Here is a 16,756-nt window from a genome sequence, read left to right on the forward strand (position 1 = left end):
TCTGATAGTGACATGATCAGTAAACAAAATAAAATCTGTATTTGCCTATTGCTGTAAATTCCAGAAAAAGGGCAGTGAATGTAATGTACTAATTCAACAACTCAAACATGCTGATTATCTTGTTGATCTGATCATCTTGATTACACTTGTTAGATGGATAGTCATACACAGTAGCAAGAGCACTACAATCAAATCAATCAAGACTTTTTTTTTTTTAATAAATTACTCACCTCAATTTACAGTATAAAACAATTTATTTGCAAGACTGCAAAAAAAAAAAAAAAAAAAAAAAAAAAAAAAAAAAACACTTGTTAGCCAGCCAACAATATTTTAACACGGGACTTACTGAGGGAGTCAACTGTGTACAAAACCTGATCAAGTTATTCAGTATCCTTTATGCAATTAAAAAAAAAAGCTGCCACATCCTTTTTGAACTGGATAAAACCAGTCATATCCAGCTAACTCCGCTACTAATCATATGTTCAACATGATGCAGATTGAAGACACTTGTCAAATGTGACAAAAAGGCAGCTGGTTGGATGTCTGATCAATGCTCAAGTTGTACAACATGATTAGGCAAATATCTGTACACAAAGTAGGTGGATGGCTTTCAAACATTAGTGTATGCAACCTTACAAAAGAGATGCGATTATATACAAAAGTTAAGACTTCCTATCCCATTGAGCAAAGAAAGGGACACTTTAAAGCTTGAAAAATGTTTTTCTGGTGTTCAAGCTTTTACAAAAGTAACATTTTCCTAAACTTAAATACAACCAGTAACTACATTATCTGAAGAAGCACACCGCAAATTCAGTTCAGCCTAGATGAAAGCAAGGCTTGTCCATTCAGGCTCATTACATGAGATTATTTAACATGCAGCGTTTGACTGTTCGCAGCTTCAGACAAATAGCATGCAGCACCTATAATAAAACTACATGTGCTCTGCTGTTGCTCTTGTGCATATTTAGTAGGGCCGGAATGATACCAGTATCGCGATACTCGTATTGTGGCAAGGAAACAAAACCCTAATGTTGGTTGGAAAAAAACATTATGGTGTCATCCAGTCACATGTATTTACTTTCCAAGCTATAGTACAATACTTTACATACAGTAGATGTTTTAAGTTTAAAAAAAAAAATGTTTTAAGTAACAAAGAGTTGTCTGCTTCATGTTGTTATTTTTGCCATGGGAAAAAAATTGTGCGATACTGGTACCTTCACAGTCCTAATATTTAGTGGGTGAACAAGCCCTTCTTTCATCAATGAAGTTTTCCTATTTACAGTACAAACAGGGCAGTTGAATCCTCTGTACAGAGGTAGTTAACCAGTGGTGTAAAGTACTTAAGTAAAAATACTTTTAAGTACTACTTAAGTCAATTTTTTGCTTATCTGTACTTTACTATTTTTGACAACTTTTACTTCACTACATTCCTAAATAAAATAATGTACTTTTTTACTCCACACATTTTCTCTGACATCCAAAACTACTTCTTACATTTTGAATGCTTAGCAGGAGAGGAAAATGGTCCAATTCACACACTTATCAAGAGAACATCCCTGGTCATCCCTACTGCCGCTGATCTGGCGGAATCACTAACCACAAATGCTTCGTTTGTAAATTATGTCTGAGTGTTGGAGTGTACCCCTGGCTATCCGTAAATAAATAAAAATACAAGAACATGGTGCCGTGTGGCTTGCTTAATAAGGAATTTGAAATGTATACTTTTGATACTGAATTACATGTTATCAAATACTTTTTATAAATAAACATATTTAAAAACCAAATACTTACTTTTACTCAAGTAGAATTTTACTGGGTGACTCACTTTTATTTGAGTCATTTTCTAATTAACATATCTTTACTTTTACTCAAGTATGACAATTCAGTACTTTTTTTTCACCACTGTAGTTAACCAACCCTTTAAAATAAATTCTGAAAATAACCACCTTCCTGGAATGCCTGACTATTTACGCCAGGGGATTACGCCTTAGAACATTCTCTTAAAACCAATCCAAAATCAAAACATGTCTATTCCAGCATAAAGCTGCATTAACCACACAAATGTACATTAGCATCAAGCTCCTCTGAGCCACTTCAAACTTAGACAAAGTGCAAAAGACATAATTACATTTCATTTCAGGATGAAGAGTCCCCTGGGAAATCTCAACATCTTCAGTCATTTAAAATTGCATTTTCTTTGGGGATATGGGGAAAGGTGACAAGTTAATATAAAAAAAAGTCCAAGCAAGTGATTTGAGTTCTCTTTTGATCATCTTCTCCTGTAGCAGTTCTGGGAGATATGCTGCTTTAAGGCTGGAATATCATTGGACCATTGAGTTGACCTTACCATCACTTCCATTGGCAGCTTCCTGGTGTAACCCCCACATACAGTAAGTAGCAGGTCAGTCTTCATAGTTACAGGTCAGGACCGGCCTCGACCTCTTTTCCCTGCTAGTCAGGTAACAAAAGGATGCAATTAGAAGATAGACCACAACAGAAGACCACATAACATCTACACATATGTAACTACAGAAAATGGGCTACTGCACATTAAAGACAAAAACTCTTGTAAGCATTCATCGACTTCCACACCTTTCAACGTCACATGCAACAAGTCTATGCCTTTAGGAAAAGGTCAAGCAGAACAGTGGCGTTGCTGTGTTCTTTAAAAAGGAGACAAGTTAAGTAGTAGGGATGTGGAAAGATTAGGGGTTATGGCCAAACTACAAGCTCTACAGACAGTCCATGCATGACAATTATTGCCCACCATTACTCAATTAGGAATTTGAGAAACATGCAAGATCAGTGAAGGCTACCAATGACTATATAGATCTAAGACACAAAAAGCTTTACAAATTGTGCTTTCTTAATAGTCGAAGGGACAGATTTGAAGTGGCCACCAGAGAAAGATTTCACACTTGTTTTCAGGGCATGTCTTTAATGAAAATCCATTTAAATTTGGGCTACAAAAAAAAAGTGAAATCAAATAAACAATGTTTGAGATATGGCGATTCATTTTTTTAATATGCTCTGATGGGGTATGTCTCCACACATACGTAAAACTTAAATTGTGGAAAGATGCCGACTGCTGAACTAGGTGATAAATTTGATGGCATGCAAAAGTGACGTTGCAGCATGTGGCTAACATTGGCAAACCTTTAGTCCTTCTCTTCCACAAGGAGCCTTAAATTTGAAGGCAATTTAAAGAGAGAATTTGCCGAAACATGAATTTGCAACACAATTTGAAGTTTTGTACACTTGTGTGTGTATGTTTATTAAAGCAGACAAACAGCAAAGAATACAAGCCAAAATGTAAAGGCAAAAATAGGACTAGTCCCCCCCCCCCCCTTTTTTTTTTTTTACAAGACAAGCTATTTCCTAGAATTACCTTGTGTAACATACAAATTGTAATTTCATTTGTTTTAAAAAGCGAGGCTACATATTTAAGAGACATAAGCGTTGTTGCTGTTAGCTACTTAAGACATGGAGATCAGAATTGCTAAAAACATACATAATACTACCATAGCCAAATAGAGCTGGAGCACATGATTGCAAATTTAAAATGTCAAAACATTATGGAAATCACAATCAATTTTATAAAAAAATGTACCAGTTCGCCAGAAGCAGGTGGGATTGTATCTACGGTTCAAATCCAAGCGGATTATTAAAATATATACAAGACAAAACTTGCCAGATGTTACCAAATTGGAAAAAAGGGAGGCGACCGTATGGATTTACAACTAATCAGATCAAGCCTCTAAATTTTTTTCTTTGAAATCATAGCCCTAAAGTTCTACTTCCACTGTTGCCCAAAAGAATCCTGATAAAACTCCTGGTTGTCAGATTTGTAACCATAGTTACCAGAACGATCACCACCTTGGAGCGGTTGCTGAGCAATGGGTTGAGAGCCCCAGTTCTGATTATTGGTCTGGCGCCGCTTGGAATCTGGCTGGTTGTACCCATCAGCTTTGCGCTTTCCTCCTACATTTCCACCGCGGCCACCCCTTGCACCACGTACCCCGCCGCGGCCTCTCTGCTGCACACCTCCTCTGGCACCTCGTACACCTCCTCTGCTTGATCCTGGACCGCCACGCGGTGAGAAGCCACCTCTGCCCCTGAAAGCACCTGCACCGCCTCGGCCTCTGGCTGGTGATGGCCCCCAGGCACTTCTGCCCCCTCTTCCTCTAGCGGGAGCCTGATAGTCATCATAGCCGTAGTAGGGGTCCTCATATCCGTCACGGTAATTGTGGTAGTCATAACCATAATAATCGTAGTAATCCTCATAGCCATAATAGTCAGGGGGGTAAGCATACCCTCCCCTACCACCACCTCTACTTCTTCCACCTCTTGTGGGAGGGGGCAACTGAGGGGGGCCGTAGTTGTAATAATAATCATCATACCTATGTGGGAAAAACAGACAGAACCATGCAAAAATGTTCAAGGCACTATACACATATGGACTCATTACTGTTCTTACGGGATTAGAACTTTGAAATGGTTGCATGACCAATTCAATTTGGGCTTTGAAAAGTGGAACCTTTTGTAAAGAGGTGTAACATTTGGGAAGACTTCTTACATGTTTGTTTTGGCTGCTTGTCTCTGAGCTTTGCGTTCTTTCCTCTTCTGATCAGGGGGCTTTGCAAAGACTATGTCAATGTGCTCTCCCTCTAGATCTTTGCCATTCATTTCAGCCAATGCCTGTGGAGATGGTGGCAAACTACAGTCATCATACAATTACACACCTATGCAACGTCATGTACTTACAGCAGTGTATTCTCATTATATTATCACTCAACGGCAGTACCTTGACTGCACTGTCCCTCTCATCAAAGTGAATGAACGCGTAATCTTTCAGCTTTTTCACTCGCTCCAGTCTACCAAACTTGCCGAATGATTTTTCCAGTATTTCTTCCGTAACACTGTTCGCAAGGTTTCGGACAAACAAAACTTTGACCTGTGGATTGAAATGCATGAAAGGAAACGTGTTATGAATTTCAAGTACATGGTTTCCAAAGACGTCAGTGTGATCTCCACCCAGTTAAAGACTAGCTAGCTGTTGCGTTTTGTTAAATGCAAGACTTGAGGTTGATACATTTTCAACTGCAAGCCTATGAAGCAAGACTTCAGGTGGGAAACCAATCAATGTACATCCCCTGTCCTTCAACAGAGGGATTTTTATACCCGAGATAAAGTTAAATAGGCAACATTCAGAAACACCGGCGGCGTCCCAAATGACACCCTATATAGTGCACTACTTCTACACAGGTCCAATGGCCCCTAGTCAAAAGTAGTGCATTATATAGGGAATAGGGTATCATTAGGGATACACACTCATTTATCCAGTGTTTCATCACTTTGTAATAATCAGATCACCTACCTTGGCCATGACCTCTGAATCGGGTTCCTCGATGGGGTCTGCCCATTCCACAGTAACCACATTCCCCCAGACTTTCACCTTGCCACTCATCAGCCTGCGTCTGGCCTGAGCAGCAGTTTTATGGTCCTCGTATTCCAAAAAGCAAAAACCTCGGTTCTTCTTTTTGTCATCCGGCTGATGGTACAGTATGACATCATTAAGACCCTCTGTTGGAAAAATTTTAAAAAGTCAGTTCAGGTTTGAAGTGCATTAAATATCACATTCTCGTAGCTAAAGCAAATCTGCTCTTGATGTAGTTAGCTACAACCAGAAGACATGTCATTAACTTAATAAAATGAAGAGCCCTAATCTCACCCAGCAGCAAATATGTTTCTTACCTGTGACTTTAGCAAACTCCTCAACCATCTGCTCTTTCGTTTTACTCTTGGGGATGGAGCCGACAAACAGCCTGTTATTGGCAACAGATATACACACTCCAATGTGCTTGCCAGGGCGTATTTCATGATTATTACACTACGGAAAGAGAGGAACTCGTCAACCAGGGTGACAAGCATAAATATGAAACCACCATGGCACAGAAGGTTAATATTTTCAAATTGATTAAACCGATGAAGCCTGAAAACAAATTTGAAGAATACCATAGAGCAGGGTTCTCCAACCTTTTCTAGCATGAGCTACTATTTTTTTTTTTTTTTTTTAAAAAGTGGCTTTCAAATAGGCACATTTTCCTCCCTCCCTGCCACTCTTCCCCAGGTCCTTACTGTACAAGAGAAAGTAGTGCACTGCGTTTTCAGTAAATATACCAGGTAAAATCAGGGTTAATAAACAAAGGATTTTTTTCTCTCCAAATGATGTTGTATATTTCCCAAAATGATGTTCTCAATTTTATTTTTCCTGGTTTTAGATTTGTTTTGAAATCCAAAATACAATTGTTCAAAGAAAAACATTTGATTTTCTGAGTCTATGACAATGGTTTAAATCACACCTGAAGACCATTTTTATAAGTCTGGAAGAAAATGAAGACATTTTGATTTTTTTTGTGTAATTCTACCTTTAATTGTGCATCTGGCAGATGAGGAATGTGCCATCTGATGTGCCGTTCTAGTGATGGTTCTGTACGGCTGCTGCTCAGATTTCATGGCAACGTTTGCAAGTAACAAATAGATACAAATAATATACTTCTGCCAGGTTAGCCTACTTTGCAGTTAACATTTAATTAAGACGGCTTTGGGGAAAGCATTTCTGTCAACCCACAATACTTATCACATCAACTAGCTACACACGGAGCGATAGAAACGTGTGCACAACACAGACAGGGGCAATATTGCTGCAAATTAACTGGCAGATATTGTGTTAGATTTAGCTTTTTAAGCCAATAGTGGCTAACCAGGGGTTGAGATAATGTCAATGTTGGGTTGATTAGATCGTAGCGGATACTGATGAAATTTGTTTATCACAGTTTGCAGTGGAACATATGGAAATTGCATGTACTTTCAGAATTGTTTGGCGAGCTACTCATATGTGGGCTGCGAGTTACTAGTAGCTTGCGATCGACCTGTTGGAGATCCCTGCTGTAGAGGATGCCATAACTGGAGTGTCAAGGTTGGTGTTGCAAAATTCCCGGGTATTCCTGAAATCCCAGTTGGAGGATTCCTGGAATCAGGAGCAAATAATTATGAAATGTGGAATCCTACAATCAGGATTTCTGGAAAACCATGGAATTAATTTAAAGTTCCTGGAATTCTGCAACCCTCGTAAAGGCACAAAGAGACACTCACCAGGTTTACTGCCTCTGAGGCAGCCTCTTTAGTGCAGAAAGTGACAAAGGCGTACCCCCTGTTCAGGCCACTAAGTGGGTCCATCATTAGACGTAGATCCCAGATAGGTCCCGCCTTCTCAAAGAGCGGCACCAGCTCGTCCTCAAACAAGTCTCGAGGAATTTTCCCAACAAATATCTGGAAAGGGAGGGAACATGTCATGAAGAAACATCTGAGCAGATGCAAAAGTGCCCGGTTATGGAAATGAATACACAAAAATTACGGAACTCAAAAGGCACGAGAAGTTTTGTTTATTTATTACACTTTAGTGTTTTAAGTTTCAGCCCAGTCAGATCTTAGCAGTAAGCTCTCAGAGTCTCTCCAGAACTACAAATATCATTAGGACAAACAGCAATTTGAAGATGTTTGATGGTCTCATTCATGTGCGTTTGTTCACTGAAAGGTAAAGACCTTACCTCTGTTCCAATAGTGGGTTGAGAACCTGAATACACAGACTCTGGGGGGGGGCCTCCATACTTGCGCTGACCCGTTGTCACATCAAGTGTATAGCTGGTTCTATCAAGCAGAGCCTGACATAATCAAAATAAATAGATTAAATGTTGCAACTACACAAAAACAATGCTTGATTGTCACAAATAACCAAAATATTCACAGACTTTTGGAACCTTGGTATAATACTCTTGACAAGCTAAGTGGAGTCTAGTCTGCCAGCAAATGTCCAACTATTACAATAATGCCAAGGCAGTGGGAAGAGATTGGAACAGAAATATTTCATTTCTACAAAGAGCATGGAAAGTAAACTTCCTGGTGTTGACATACCTTTATTTTTGCCTCATCTGGTCCCTTTGTGGAATCTGAAACTTTGGTCCCTTGCTTCTCCCTCTGTCTGTAAGTCTTCATTACTCCACAGAGAAACGCACTTTTGTTCTGCATGGGAAAATTGGAGCTTTTAGGTCCTCCCAGCATTTCACTAAATCAGAAAAACATCCTCAAACAAGAGTAATGCTGCCCCACTTACTTGCACGTGCGACAGATCACTTTCCTTAAACTGAAGCAGGACTTGCAGAGCACCTTCTTCATTAAATTCTTTCAACGCTTCAATAGCCCTTTCATCTAGGTCACTGTGTGCTACCAGTCCTGTAGAGACATTCCAAATATAACCATTTTGTTCACCAATGACATCAAAATAAGACATGGCATTATGTCCAATCAGATCTTAGCGGTAAAACATCACAGCAATGTTGAGTTGCTCCGGGATTTGAGTAATAGATATCATGTGGACAAGCAACACATAAAGTAGTCAATATTGCTAGAAAAAGTTGGGTTTGTAGTGAAAACATGAACAAGGATAACAGAAACTTAAGGAAATTAACAAACATGCAGCTTATCAAAAGAGGAAGAATATCTCACTATCTGCACCCATAAGCAAGCATCACACTGTAAAACCCAAGTCAGTCAGCTGTACTTGTACAAGTAAATACAGATGTCTTAAGAGGCCTGTTATGCGTTTCTTTATATTGTCCACATTGTGCTTCTGGGGGACATCACTTGTCCCAGTCCAGGCAGCTGGTGCCATTGTTCCTGCATATGCCATGGCCTCAGATTCCCCTTGAGACCATATCAAGACAACCCTCCCCCATCCACTCCAGTTTCAAAATGTATACTAATCCACAATAGGTTTCCATCCATATTAAGCAATAGCTTCTCTACTCTGTCTTGACACAATTCATTAAAATTCCCACTCAGAAATACAGTTTTTGGGGTATGGTGAGGATAGCTTTGTTTGTACCCATTTTGCAAAGAAATCAGACAAAGTTTCTGTGGTAAATACAAACTGCTAATAGATAGAACTAAAAGGGCAGACAATTACGGTAGTTGCGCTCACCTGCTACGTAAATTGCATCTAATTTTTCAGCAATTTTCTGTGGTAAACCAGCGTCTAATAAAGTCTGGAAATGGTCTGAATGTTTAATTTCTGCTGCAGTTGTGTCCACTGTAGTTGTGTCCATTGGTTCTTCTGTACCATTTCCATTTACTTGATCAGTCACCATGTCCCCAGACATCTGTGTAATGCAATGAGTCAAATAAATTAGACGGGGAAATGTAGTATAGCAACAACCCTTTTATGATCATGCTAATCATTAAACTCCTGCAACGAAGATAAATGTTTTACGATGGTCTTGTTTTAGCAAGCAAACAGTGCCTTAAAAAATAACTCAATTCTAGAGGTACCCGACTATATACTGAATTTCGGAAATTAAGATAACCGTTAAATATAACTAACGTTAACTACAGTATGTAGCTAACATTAGGGTGTGTTTTTGAACTCATTTAGGAACCAGAAAACTAGCGTTACACGTGTTTTGTGCGCACTGACGGCACTGCCGTAGTAGGCTTGTTTAGCAATGCATTGTAAAGTAGCCAGTAAACTAATACCACAGATATAACTAAACCTCATTGTTCTACAATTAACGCATTTGCTAATACATTAGCTAATGTTAACCCCTTCTTCAGGAATGTGTCTAAAATATTTGCCCCCGGTTCGCTAGTAATATTAGTGAAACTAACATAGCTAGCTACTCCGTGGCCCCGGCCTGGTGTCCAGCCGCCAAATAACTAGCTAGTTAAGTTAGCTGTCTAGCTAACGACATAAGCTCTGGAATCCATTTTCAAAATGCCGGGTAGGAGTAGCTAGCTTGCTAGTTAGCTAACGTTAACCACGTTACACATTGTTTGAAAACACTACAAGAACAAACATCTTCACCTATCCCTAGCTTGACCAGTTGGCACATCAGGCAAATATTTACCATTTGATAGTTCACTAAGGTGCACGGTGTTGATTTTGTCTGATTTCAGGGTGTTACAAAAAAAAGAAAAAAAATCTACGATTCCCGGGGTAGGTCGGGTTTTCACTCCTGTCCCGATAATGTAAAATGGCGGCTAGTTGACGCCGCGAGTGCTTCAACATCTATGGGGTTTCTGCAGCTGCAAACCACGGGCTGGTGCATTTTGACGATGTAGACTCGAAAAGGAAGAGAGTGGGCCAACTCGGTGGGAACTCTATCTCCCTCCAGCAGATGGCGGTGATTTGTCGTTCTTTCGCCAACCAAAGCAATGACTTTTTGTATGGTCAGTGTCGAAATTGGTCAACAAGCAAATTAATGGCTTATTTATAACGTGAAGTTTATTTGATCGAATATACGTTTTGTAATGCTTAAGTTAAGAGTGTAATGATATACACTATATATGCAAAAGTAGGACACCCCTTCAAATTAGTGGATTCTGCTTTTTCAATCACACCCATTGATGATAGGCGTATAAAATCGAGCACATAGCCATGCAATCTCCATAGACAAACACTGGCAGTAGAATGTCCTTACTGAAGAGCTCAGTGACTTTCGATGTGGTACTGTCATAGGATGCCACCTTTCCCAGAAGTCAGCTGGTCAAATTTCTGTTCTGGTCAAGTCAACTGTAAGTGCTGTTATTGTGAAGTGAAAACATTTAGAAGCAAAAACGGCTCAGCCACGAAGTGGTAGGCCACACAAGCTCACAGAATGTGTGCTGAAGGCGTAACGTGTAAAAAATTCTGTCCTCGGTTGCAACAGTCACTAACAGTTCACTAACAGTTCCAAAGTGCCTCTGGAAGTGTAACAGTATAACTTTAGACCGTCCCCTCGCCCATACCTGGGCGCAAACCAGGGACCCTCTGCACACATCAACAACAGTCACCCACGAAGCATCGTTCCACAAAAGCCACGGCCCTTGCAAAGCAAGGGGAACTACTACTTCAAGATCTCAGAGCAAGTGACGTCACCGATTGAAATGCTATTTAGCTCGCACCACCGCTAACTAAGCTAGCCGTTTCACATCCGTTACACTCACCCCTCTTTTGACCTCCTTTTCCGCAGCAACCAGTGATCTGGGTCACGGCACCAATGTAACAGTGTAACTTTAGACCGTTCCCTCGCCCATACCTGGGCACGAACCAGGGACCCTCTGCACACATTAACAACAGTCACCCACGAAGCATCGTTACCCATCGCTCCGCAAAAGCCGCGGCCCTTGCAGAGCAAGGGGAACTACTACTTCAAGATCTCAGAGCAAGTGACGTCACCGATTGAAACGCTATTTAGCTCGCACCACCGCTAACTATGGACCCAAATAAAAGTGCATGTGGACCTGTAATCTTTAGAACAGCCAGGTAAATAATAATTTCAAAAGCAATATTTTCCAAGGCTTCACAGTATTTTATGCATAATTTCAGGAAGAAATGTATATTATCCTGGATAACGACCATAATTAGTTATTACATTTTGCAGTGCTAGGACTGATCTTTAGCAGTCATTTCTATGAATGTGTTTCAAGTTTATGAATCAGGCTCTGGTTCAGATTAATTGGATTCAGATGAGTCATAAAATTCAGATGGAGATTCAGTTATGTTAGTCTAGTCAGACGAAGAGTCAAGCAAAGCCAACAATGTATCCAATTCGGAATCCGAAACACTTTCAGACTGTCCCAGATAAAGAGATCCTGGCCCTTGATGGGGACTGTCTTCTGCTCGATGGTGGTCGGCTTGTGGTCCTCTAGGCTTCTGACAGCCAGTGCAGTTCTAGAAGCATGTTCAGGTGCATCCTCCTTTACAATTTGCACCAGTCTTTCAAGATAACTACCTAGTAAATTACCAGTATGCTACTTTCACCCCTTCAGGGCATCAATTCCATTTTACCAGCACCTACATTATACAATTTGAGAAACACGTTGGGGTGTTTTATAGTCCAAGATTAGAATTAATCTTTGTCCAGAAAACCAGTCACTAAAATTGGAAGCTAATAAAGCAAAAATGTATTTATTTTAAATTGGAAGCTGTGGTGAAAAACAGACTAACATCATCAGGTTGTTCCTGAGTAGGTTCTGCCTGATGCAGGTCTTGCACGCTCTGGGTGACTTCAGTCACACACCCTCTGCATGCCACTACTCAGGTATGAGCATTGCATTGCTTCAGTTGTGTTGTTGCAGTACAAGGAAAAACATACATTGCAAAGAGTCAGAGGCTCCATCTCCATTTGTCTCATCTCAACGGTCCCTCCACTCAGACCTTTTCCTATGGCTTTTGAGGATTGGACATATTGAGGAAAGATTAATTGAGAATGGGGCAAAGGTATTACCTTTGTTACATCTCTCTTCTAGGTCCATGGGAACTCTTTGAACCCACCATCACATCATTCCTGCACTTCATGACCACTTGCTCCAAATGCAACACCATCTCCTCCAAAGTTAATTATTTAACTAGGCAAGTCAGTTAAGAACAAATTCTTATTTACAATGACGGCCAGGCAAAAAGCCTCCAGCGGGGACTGGGGCTGGGATTAAAAATAAAAATGAATTAAATAAAAATAAGACAACACATCACGACAACACTACATAAAGAGAGACCTAAGACGACAACATAGCATGGTAGCAGCACAAAACAGGGTACAAACATTATTGAGCAGACAACGGCAAAAAGGTAGAGACAAATATACATCACACCAAGCAGCCACAACTGTCAGTAAGAGTGTCCATGATTGAGTCTTTGAAGAGATTGAGATAAAACTGTCCAGTTTGAGTGTTTGTTGCAGCTCGTTCCAGTCGCTAATGGTAAGGTCCTCGGTGGAGGTGATAGGACAAATGCACCCATAACAAATAATAGTCTGTCTTGTGGATCTCCATGTTGTGGTCAGTAAGCCATGCTGTGGGAAACTTTCACCCATTTAACATGTTTTGATTGATAAGGTCCATGTTGAGAAAGCCACATGCAAAGTATTTTACATCTAATGTTACTCAAAGTTGAGTCAGAACTTACCTCGACAGAACAGTCTTACTCCGTTCTCTCAAATGATAAAATTACTTAAATTAGGCCAAATTCATTAGAGCACAGGGCGGCGCAAAATTGACCCAGCGTCGTACGTGTAGGGTTTGGCCGGGGTAGGCCGTCATTGTAAACAAGAATTTGTTCCTAACTGACTTGCCAAGTGAAATTGTTTTTTTTTTTTAAATAGCTGCTGTCATACCACTAAGAAATTGAACATGCAGCTTTTCTTAGAAAATAAGATCTAATCTTTAGATAATTGATATTTAAAGAATAAATATTTAACAATGACATACTGATACTGTGATTATGAGATCTGACATTATGACGCATTAGATTCCACAGGCCATCATTCACACCCAAATGAGTTGGGACAAAAGCATATGCAGTGAAACAAAAACAAAAAAGACTGAATGCATTTAAATGATCTTTATTAAATTCAAACATCCAGTTACTCCACAAATCAATACAGTCAATATAACGAACTTTGTCCTAGGGTAGCTCAGTTCCAATTTAGAGCTTTGTAAATGAAAAGGCAATAATGCAGTCTCCACATTGCTAGTGATGGCCAGCTCCATTGTATGATAAAGATCACAATGACCCTTGCAAAGACAGTCACTAGGAATTAAATAAATGAAAGAAAACACCTTGTTACAACCTTTATAAAGCTATTCTCCCCATAATCCTGCTAACACATTTGGTTGCAAATTGCATTTCAGAAGTCAGGTCTGACAGTGTTGTCAATCATGTTCGGGATAGTGTCATCCTAAATACAATCTTGCAACAACTTCACAAAATGCATTCTTACAAGTGTAACACTGTGTCCTTTTCTAGTCTGCTGTCCCCCAACCTTGAAGCCCAGGTGTCGCTAGTCAACGAGACAATTTGGAAGGATGGAGTCACGACTAGCAGTGCCCTGAAAGACAACCAGGAAAATGATTTAACGATACACCCTTTTGCATGTTAAAATGTGACACCAGAAATCTGCAAATTGGGGACTCCTGAGTGGCGCAGCAGTCTAAGGCACTGTGCTTGAGGAGTCACTACAGACAGGGGTTCGATCCCAGGCTGTGTCACAACCGGCCATGACAGGGAATCCCATAGGGCTGTGCACAAAGGGCAAAACATCTTCGGGGTTAGGGCAGGGTTTGGCCGGGGGAGCTTTACCTTTATCTCCCAAGGGAGATGCAGCGTAATTGTATATCACGAAATTGGGGGTAAAAAATAAATAACAATAATGACAAAAAAACAAGTCAGATCCGACAGGGTTGTCACTCTTACACAAACCTAGAAGATACTTAGTTGTTGGCTACAGTTTGTATTTTTCCCATCAATGTCTGGTCTGCAGTTCCCTGAAAGACAGTATGGTAAAAAAATATTAAGAATTAACTTTATTGTGCATGGATGTTCAAATGCATCATGATCAATTATGCTAATTGTATTTCAGAAGTCAGATCCGACAGGGTTGTCAATCTTACAGGAATCAGGTTCGGGATAGGTTCATCCTTAATACAATCTTGCAACGAGTATGCACAAAACTAGCAGATACTTACAGTTGTTAGCTACAGACTGTATTTTTCCCATCAATGTCTGGTCTGCAGTTCCCTGAAAGACAGTACAGTAAAAATATTAACATGAAGTTTGTGCATGCATGTTCAAATGTATCATGATCAATTATGCTAATTGTATTTCAGAAGTCAGATCCGACAGGGTTGTCAATCTTACAGGAATCAGGTTCGGGATAGGTTCATCCTTAATACAACCTTTGCAAAAAACTAGGAGTAGACAACAGATTCTTACAGATGTTACAGGAAGCTGTGTTCTGGTGTAGAGGATTCCATTTCTGGTCTGCATATCTGAAAAACGGTAAGATGAACAGTTTCACATTAAACCCTGGTGCATGTTCAACTGTGGTATCAGAAATCTGCAAATGGTATTTCAGAAGTCAGATCCAATAGGGTTGTCAATCTTACAGGAATCAGGTTCGGGATAGGTTCATCCTTAATACAATCTTGCAACGAGTTTGCACAAAACTAACAGATACTTACAGTTAGCTACAGACTGTAATTTTCCCATCAATGTCTGGTCTGCAGTTCCCTGAAAGACAGTACAGTCAAAATATTAACATGAAGTTTGAACATGCATGTTCAAATGTATCATGATCAATTATGCTAATTGTATTTCAGAAGTCAGATCCGACAGAGTTGTCAATCTTACAGGAATCAGGTTCGGGATAGGTTCATCCTTAATACAATCTTGCAACGAGTTTGCACAAAACTAACAGATACTTACAGTTGTTAGCTACAGACTAATTTTCCCATCAATGTCTGGTCTGCAGTTCCCTGAAAGACAGTACAGTCAAAATATTAACATGAAGTTTGTGCATGCATGTTCAAATGTATCATGATCAATTATGCTAATTGTATTTCAGAAGTCAGATCCGACAGGGTTGTCAATCTTACAGGAATCAGGTTCGGGATAGGTTCATCCTTAATACAATCTTGCAACGAGTTTGCACAAAACTAACAGATACTTACAGTTGTTAGCTACAGACTAATTTTCCCATCAATGTCTGGTCTGCAGTTCCCTGAAAGACAGTAAAGTCAAAATATTAACATGAAGTTTGTGCATGGATGTTCAAATGCATCATGATCAATTATGCTAATTGTATTTCAGAAGTCAGATCCGACAGGGTTGTCAATCTTACAGGAATCAGGTTCGGGATAGGTTCATCCTTAATACAATCTTGCAACGAGTATGCACAAAACTAGCAGATACTTACAGTTGTTAGCTACAGACTGTATTTTTCCCATCAATGTCTGGTCTGCAGTTCCCTGAAAGACAGTATGGTAAAAAAAATATTAAGAATTAACTTTATTGTGCATGGATGTTCAAATGCATCATGATCAATTATGCTAATTGTATTTCAGAAGTCAGATCCGACAGGGTTGTCAATCTTACAGGAATCAGGTTCGGGATAGGTTCATCCTTAATACAATCTTGCAACGAGTTTGCACAAAACTAACAGATACTTACAGTTGTTAGCTACAGGCTGTATTTTTCCCATCAATGTCTGGTCTGCAGTTCCCTGAAAGACAGTACAGTCAAAAGATTAACATGAAGTTTGTGCATGCATGTTCAAATGTATCATGATCAATTATGCTAATTGTATTTCAGAAGTCAGATCCGACAGGGTTGTCAATCTTACAGGAATCAGGTTCGGGATAGGTTCATCCTTAATACAATCTTGCAACGAGTTTGCACAAAACTAGCAGATACTTACAGTTGTTAGCTACAGACTGTAATTTTCCCATCAATGTCTGGTCTGCAGTTCCCTGAAAGACAGTACAGTCAAAATATTAACATGAAGTTTGTGCATGCATGTTCAAATGTATCATGATCAATTATGCTAATTGTATTTCAGAAGTCAGATCCGACAGGGTTGTCAATCTTACAGGAATCAGGTTCGGGATAGGTTCATCCTTAATACAATCTTGCAACGAGTTTGCACAAAACTAACAGATACTTACAGTTGTTAGCTACAGACTGTATTTTTCCCATCAATGTCTGGTCTGCAGTTCCCTGAAAGACAGTATGGTAAAAAAATATTAAGAATTAACTTTATTGTGCATGGATGTTCAAATGCATCATGATCAATTATGCTAATTGTATTTCAGAAGTCAGATCCGACAGGGTTGTCAATCTTACAGGAATCAGGTTCGGGATAGGTTCATCCTTAATACAACCTTT

The 16,756-nt window shown here is 39.7% G+C and overlaps 1 protein-coding gene, 1 long non-coding RNA gene and 10 other non-coding genes across 22 annotated transcripts; all 12 read right to left on the reverse strand.

Moving 5' to 3' along the window:
• Positions 1 to 197: 197 nt before the first annotated feature.
• LOC110529480 (heterogeneous nuclear ribonucleoprotein Q) lies at positions 198 to 10,186 on the reverse strand. 9 transcript variants are annotated; one of them, XM_021611669.3, is made up of 12 exons: positions 9,963 to 10,186; positions 9,041 to 9,218; positions 8,174 to 8,292; positions 7,975 to 8,082; positions 7,611 to 7,724; positions 7,156 to 7,332; positions 5,755 to 5,890; positions 5,378 to 5,583; positions 4,805 to 4,954; positions 4,577 to 4,698; positions 4,019 to 4,400; positions 198 to 2,448 (listed from the first exon to the last, which is right to left on the reverse strand). In XM_021611669.3, the coding sequence occupies exons 1-12, from the start codon at positions 9,963 to 9,965 to the stop codon at positions 2,416 to 2,418; spliced, it is 1,728 nt and encodes a 575-aa protein (XP_021467344.1). In that variant the 5' UTR covers positions 9,966 to 10,186; the 3' UTR covers positions 198 to 2,415. The 9 variants fall into 9 exon arrangements, with proteins under 9 accessions (XP_021467344.1, XP_021467343.1, XP_090098801.1 ...); XM_021611668.3 differs by having other exon boundaries at positions 198 to 2,451; XM_090242675.1 differs by having other exon boundaries at positions 3,877 to 4,400.
• A 3,234-nt stretch (positions 10,187 to 13,420) lies between these two features.
• Positions 13,421 to 16,348, reverse strand: LOC110529483 (uncharacterized). 3 transcript variants are annotated; one of them, XR_005052803.2, is made up of 6 exons: positions 15,299 to 15,593; positions 15,055 to 15,103; positions 14,807 to 14,862; positions 14,560 to 14,611; positions 14,294 to 14,358; positions 13,421 to 13,922 (listed from the first exon to the last, which is right to left on the reverse strand). It is a non-coding gene; the product is annotated as an uncharacterized LOC110529483 (long non-coding RNA). The 3 variants fall into 3 exon arrangements; XR_016497622.1 differs by lacking the exons at positions 14,294 to 14,358; positions 14,560 to 14,611; positions 14,807 to 14,862; positions 15,055 to 15,103; positions 15,299 to 15,593 and adding an exon at positions 16,290 to 16,348; XR_005052814.2 differs by lacking the exons at positions 14,294 to 14,358; positions 14,807 to 14,862; positions 15,055 to 15,103; positions 15,299 to 15,593 and having other exon boundaries at positions 14,560 to 14,617.
• On the reverse strand, positions 14,447 to 14,518 carry LOC118965666 (small nucleolar RNA SNORD50). Its single transcript, XR_005053044.1, has one exon. It is a non-coding gene; the product is annotated as a small nucleolar RNA SNORD50 (small nucleolar RNA).
• Positions 14,694 to 14,765, reverse strand: LOC118965667 (small nucleolar RNA SNORD50). Its single transcript, XR_005053045.1, has one exon. It is a non-coding gene; the product is annotated as a small nucleolar RNA SNORD50 (small nucleolar RNA).
• On the reverse strand, positions 14,942 to 15,013 carry LOC118965675 (small nucleolar RNA SNORD50). Its single transcript, XR_005053053.1, has one exon. It is a non-coding gene; the product is annotated as a small nucleolar RNA SNORD50 (small nucleolar RNA).
• On the reverse strand, positions 15,186 to 15,257 carry LOC118965664 (small nucleolar RNA SNORD50). Its single transcript, XR_005053042.1, has one exon. It is a non-coding gene; the product is annotated as a small nucleolar RNA SNORD50 (small nucleolar RNA).
• LOC118965668 (small nucleolar RNA SNORD50) lies at positions 15,431 to 15,502 on the reverse strand. The gene has a single exon (XR_005053046.1). It is a non-coding gene; the product is annotated as a small nucleolar RNA SNORD50 (small nucleolar RNA).
• LOC149981406 (small nucleolar RNA SNORD50) lies at positions 15,676 to 15,747 on the reverse strand. Its single transcript, XR_016482936.1, has one exon. It is a non-coding gene; the product is annotated as a small nucleolar RNA SNORD50 (small nucleolar RNA).
• LOC149981407 (small nucleolar RNA SNORD50) lies at positions 15,930 to 16,001 on the reverse strand. Its single transcript, XR_016482937.1, has one exon. It is a non-coding gene; the product is annotated as a small nucleolar RNA SNORD50 (small nucleolar RNA).
• Positions 16,177 to 16,248, reverse strand: LOC149981408 (small nucleolar RNA SNORD50). The gene has a single exon (XR_016482938.1). It is a non-coding gene; the product is annotated as a small nucleolar RNA SNORD50 (small nucleolar RNA).
• Positions 16,349 to 16,423: 75 nt separating the features above from the next.
• On the reverse strand, positions 16,424 to 16,495 carry LOC149981409 (small nucleolar RNA SNORD50). The gene has a single exon (XR_016482939.1). It is a non-coding gene; the product is annotated as a small nucleolar RNA SNORD50 (small nucleolar RNA).
• A 181-nt stretch (positions 16,496 to 16,676) lies between these two features.
• On the reverse strand, positions 16,677 to 16,748 carry LOC149981410 (small nucleolar RNA SNORD50). Its single transcript, XR_016482941.1, has one exon. It is a non-coding gene; the product is annotated as a small nucleolar RNA SNORD50 (small nucleolar RNA).
• Between the last annotated feature and the right edge of the window lie 8 nt (positions 16,749 to 16,756).

This window comes from Oncorhynchus mykiss, chromosome 8 (assembly GCF_057628025.1).
Source record: "Oncorhynchus mykiss isolate SJ-2025 chromosome 8, ASM5762802v1, whole genome shotgun sequence".
Taxonomy (NCBI): domain Eukaryota; kingdom Metazoa; phylum Chordata; class Actinopteri; order Salmoniformes; family Salmonidae; genus Oncorhynchus; species Oncorhynchus mykiss.

Coding starts and splice junctions, on each gene's coding strand:
- LOC110529480 (XM_036984877.2), bottom strand. Junction 7,725..7,974: donor CAGATGAGGCAAAAATAAAG/GTATGTCAACAC, acceptor TGATTATGTCAG/GCTCTGCTTGATAGAACCAG. Junction 7,333..7,610: donor AACCCACTATTGGAACAGAG/GTAAGGTCTTTA, acceptor CTCCCTTTCCAG/ATATTTGTTGGGAAAATTCC.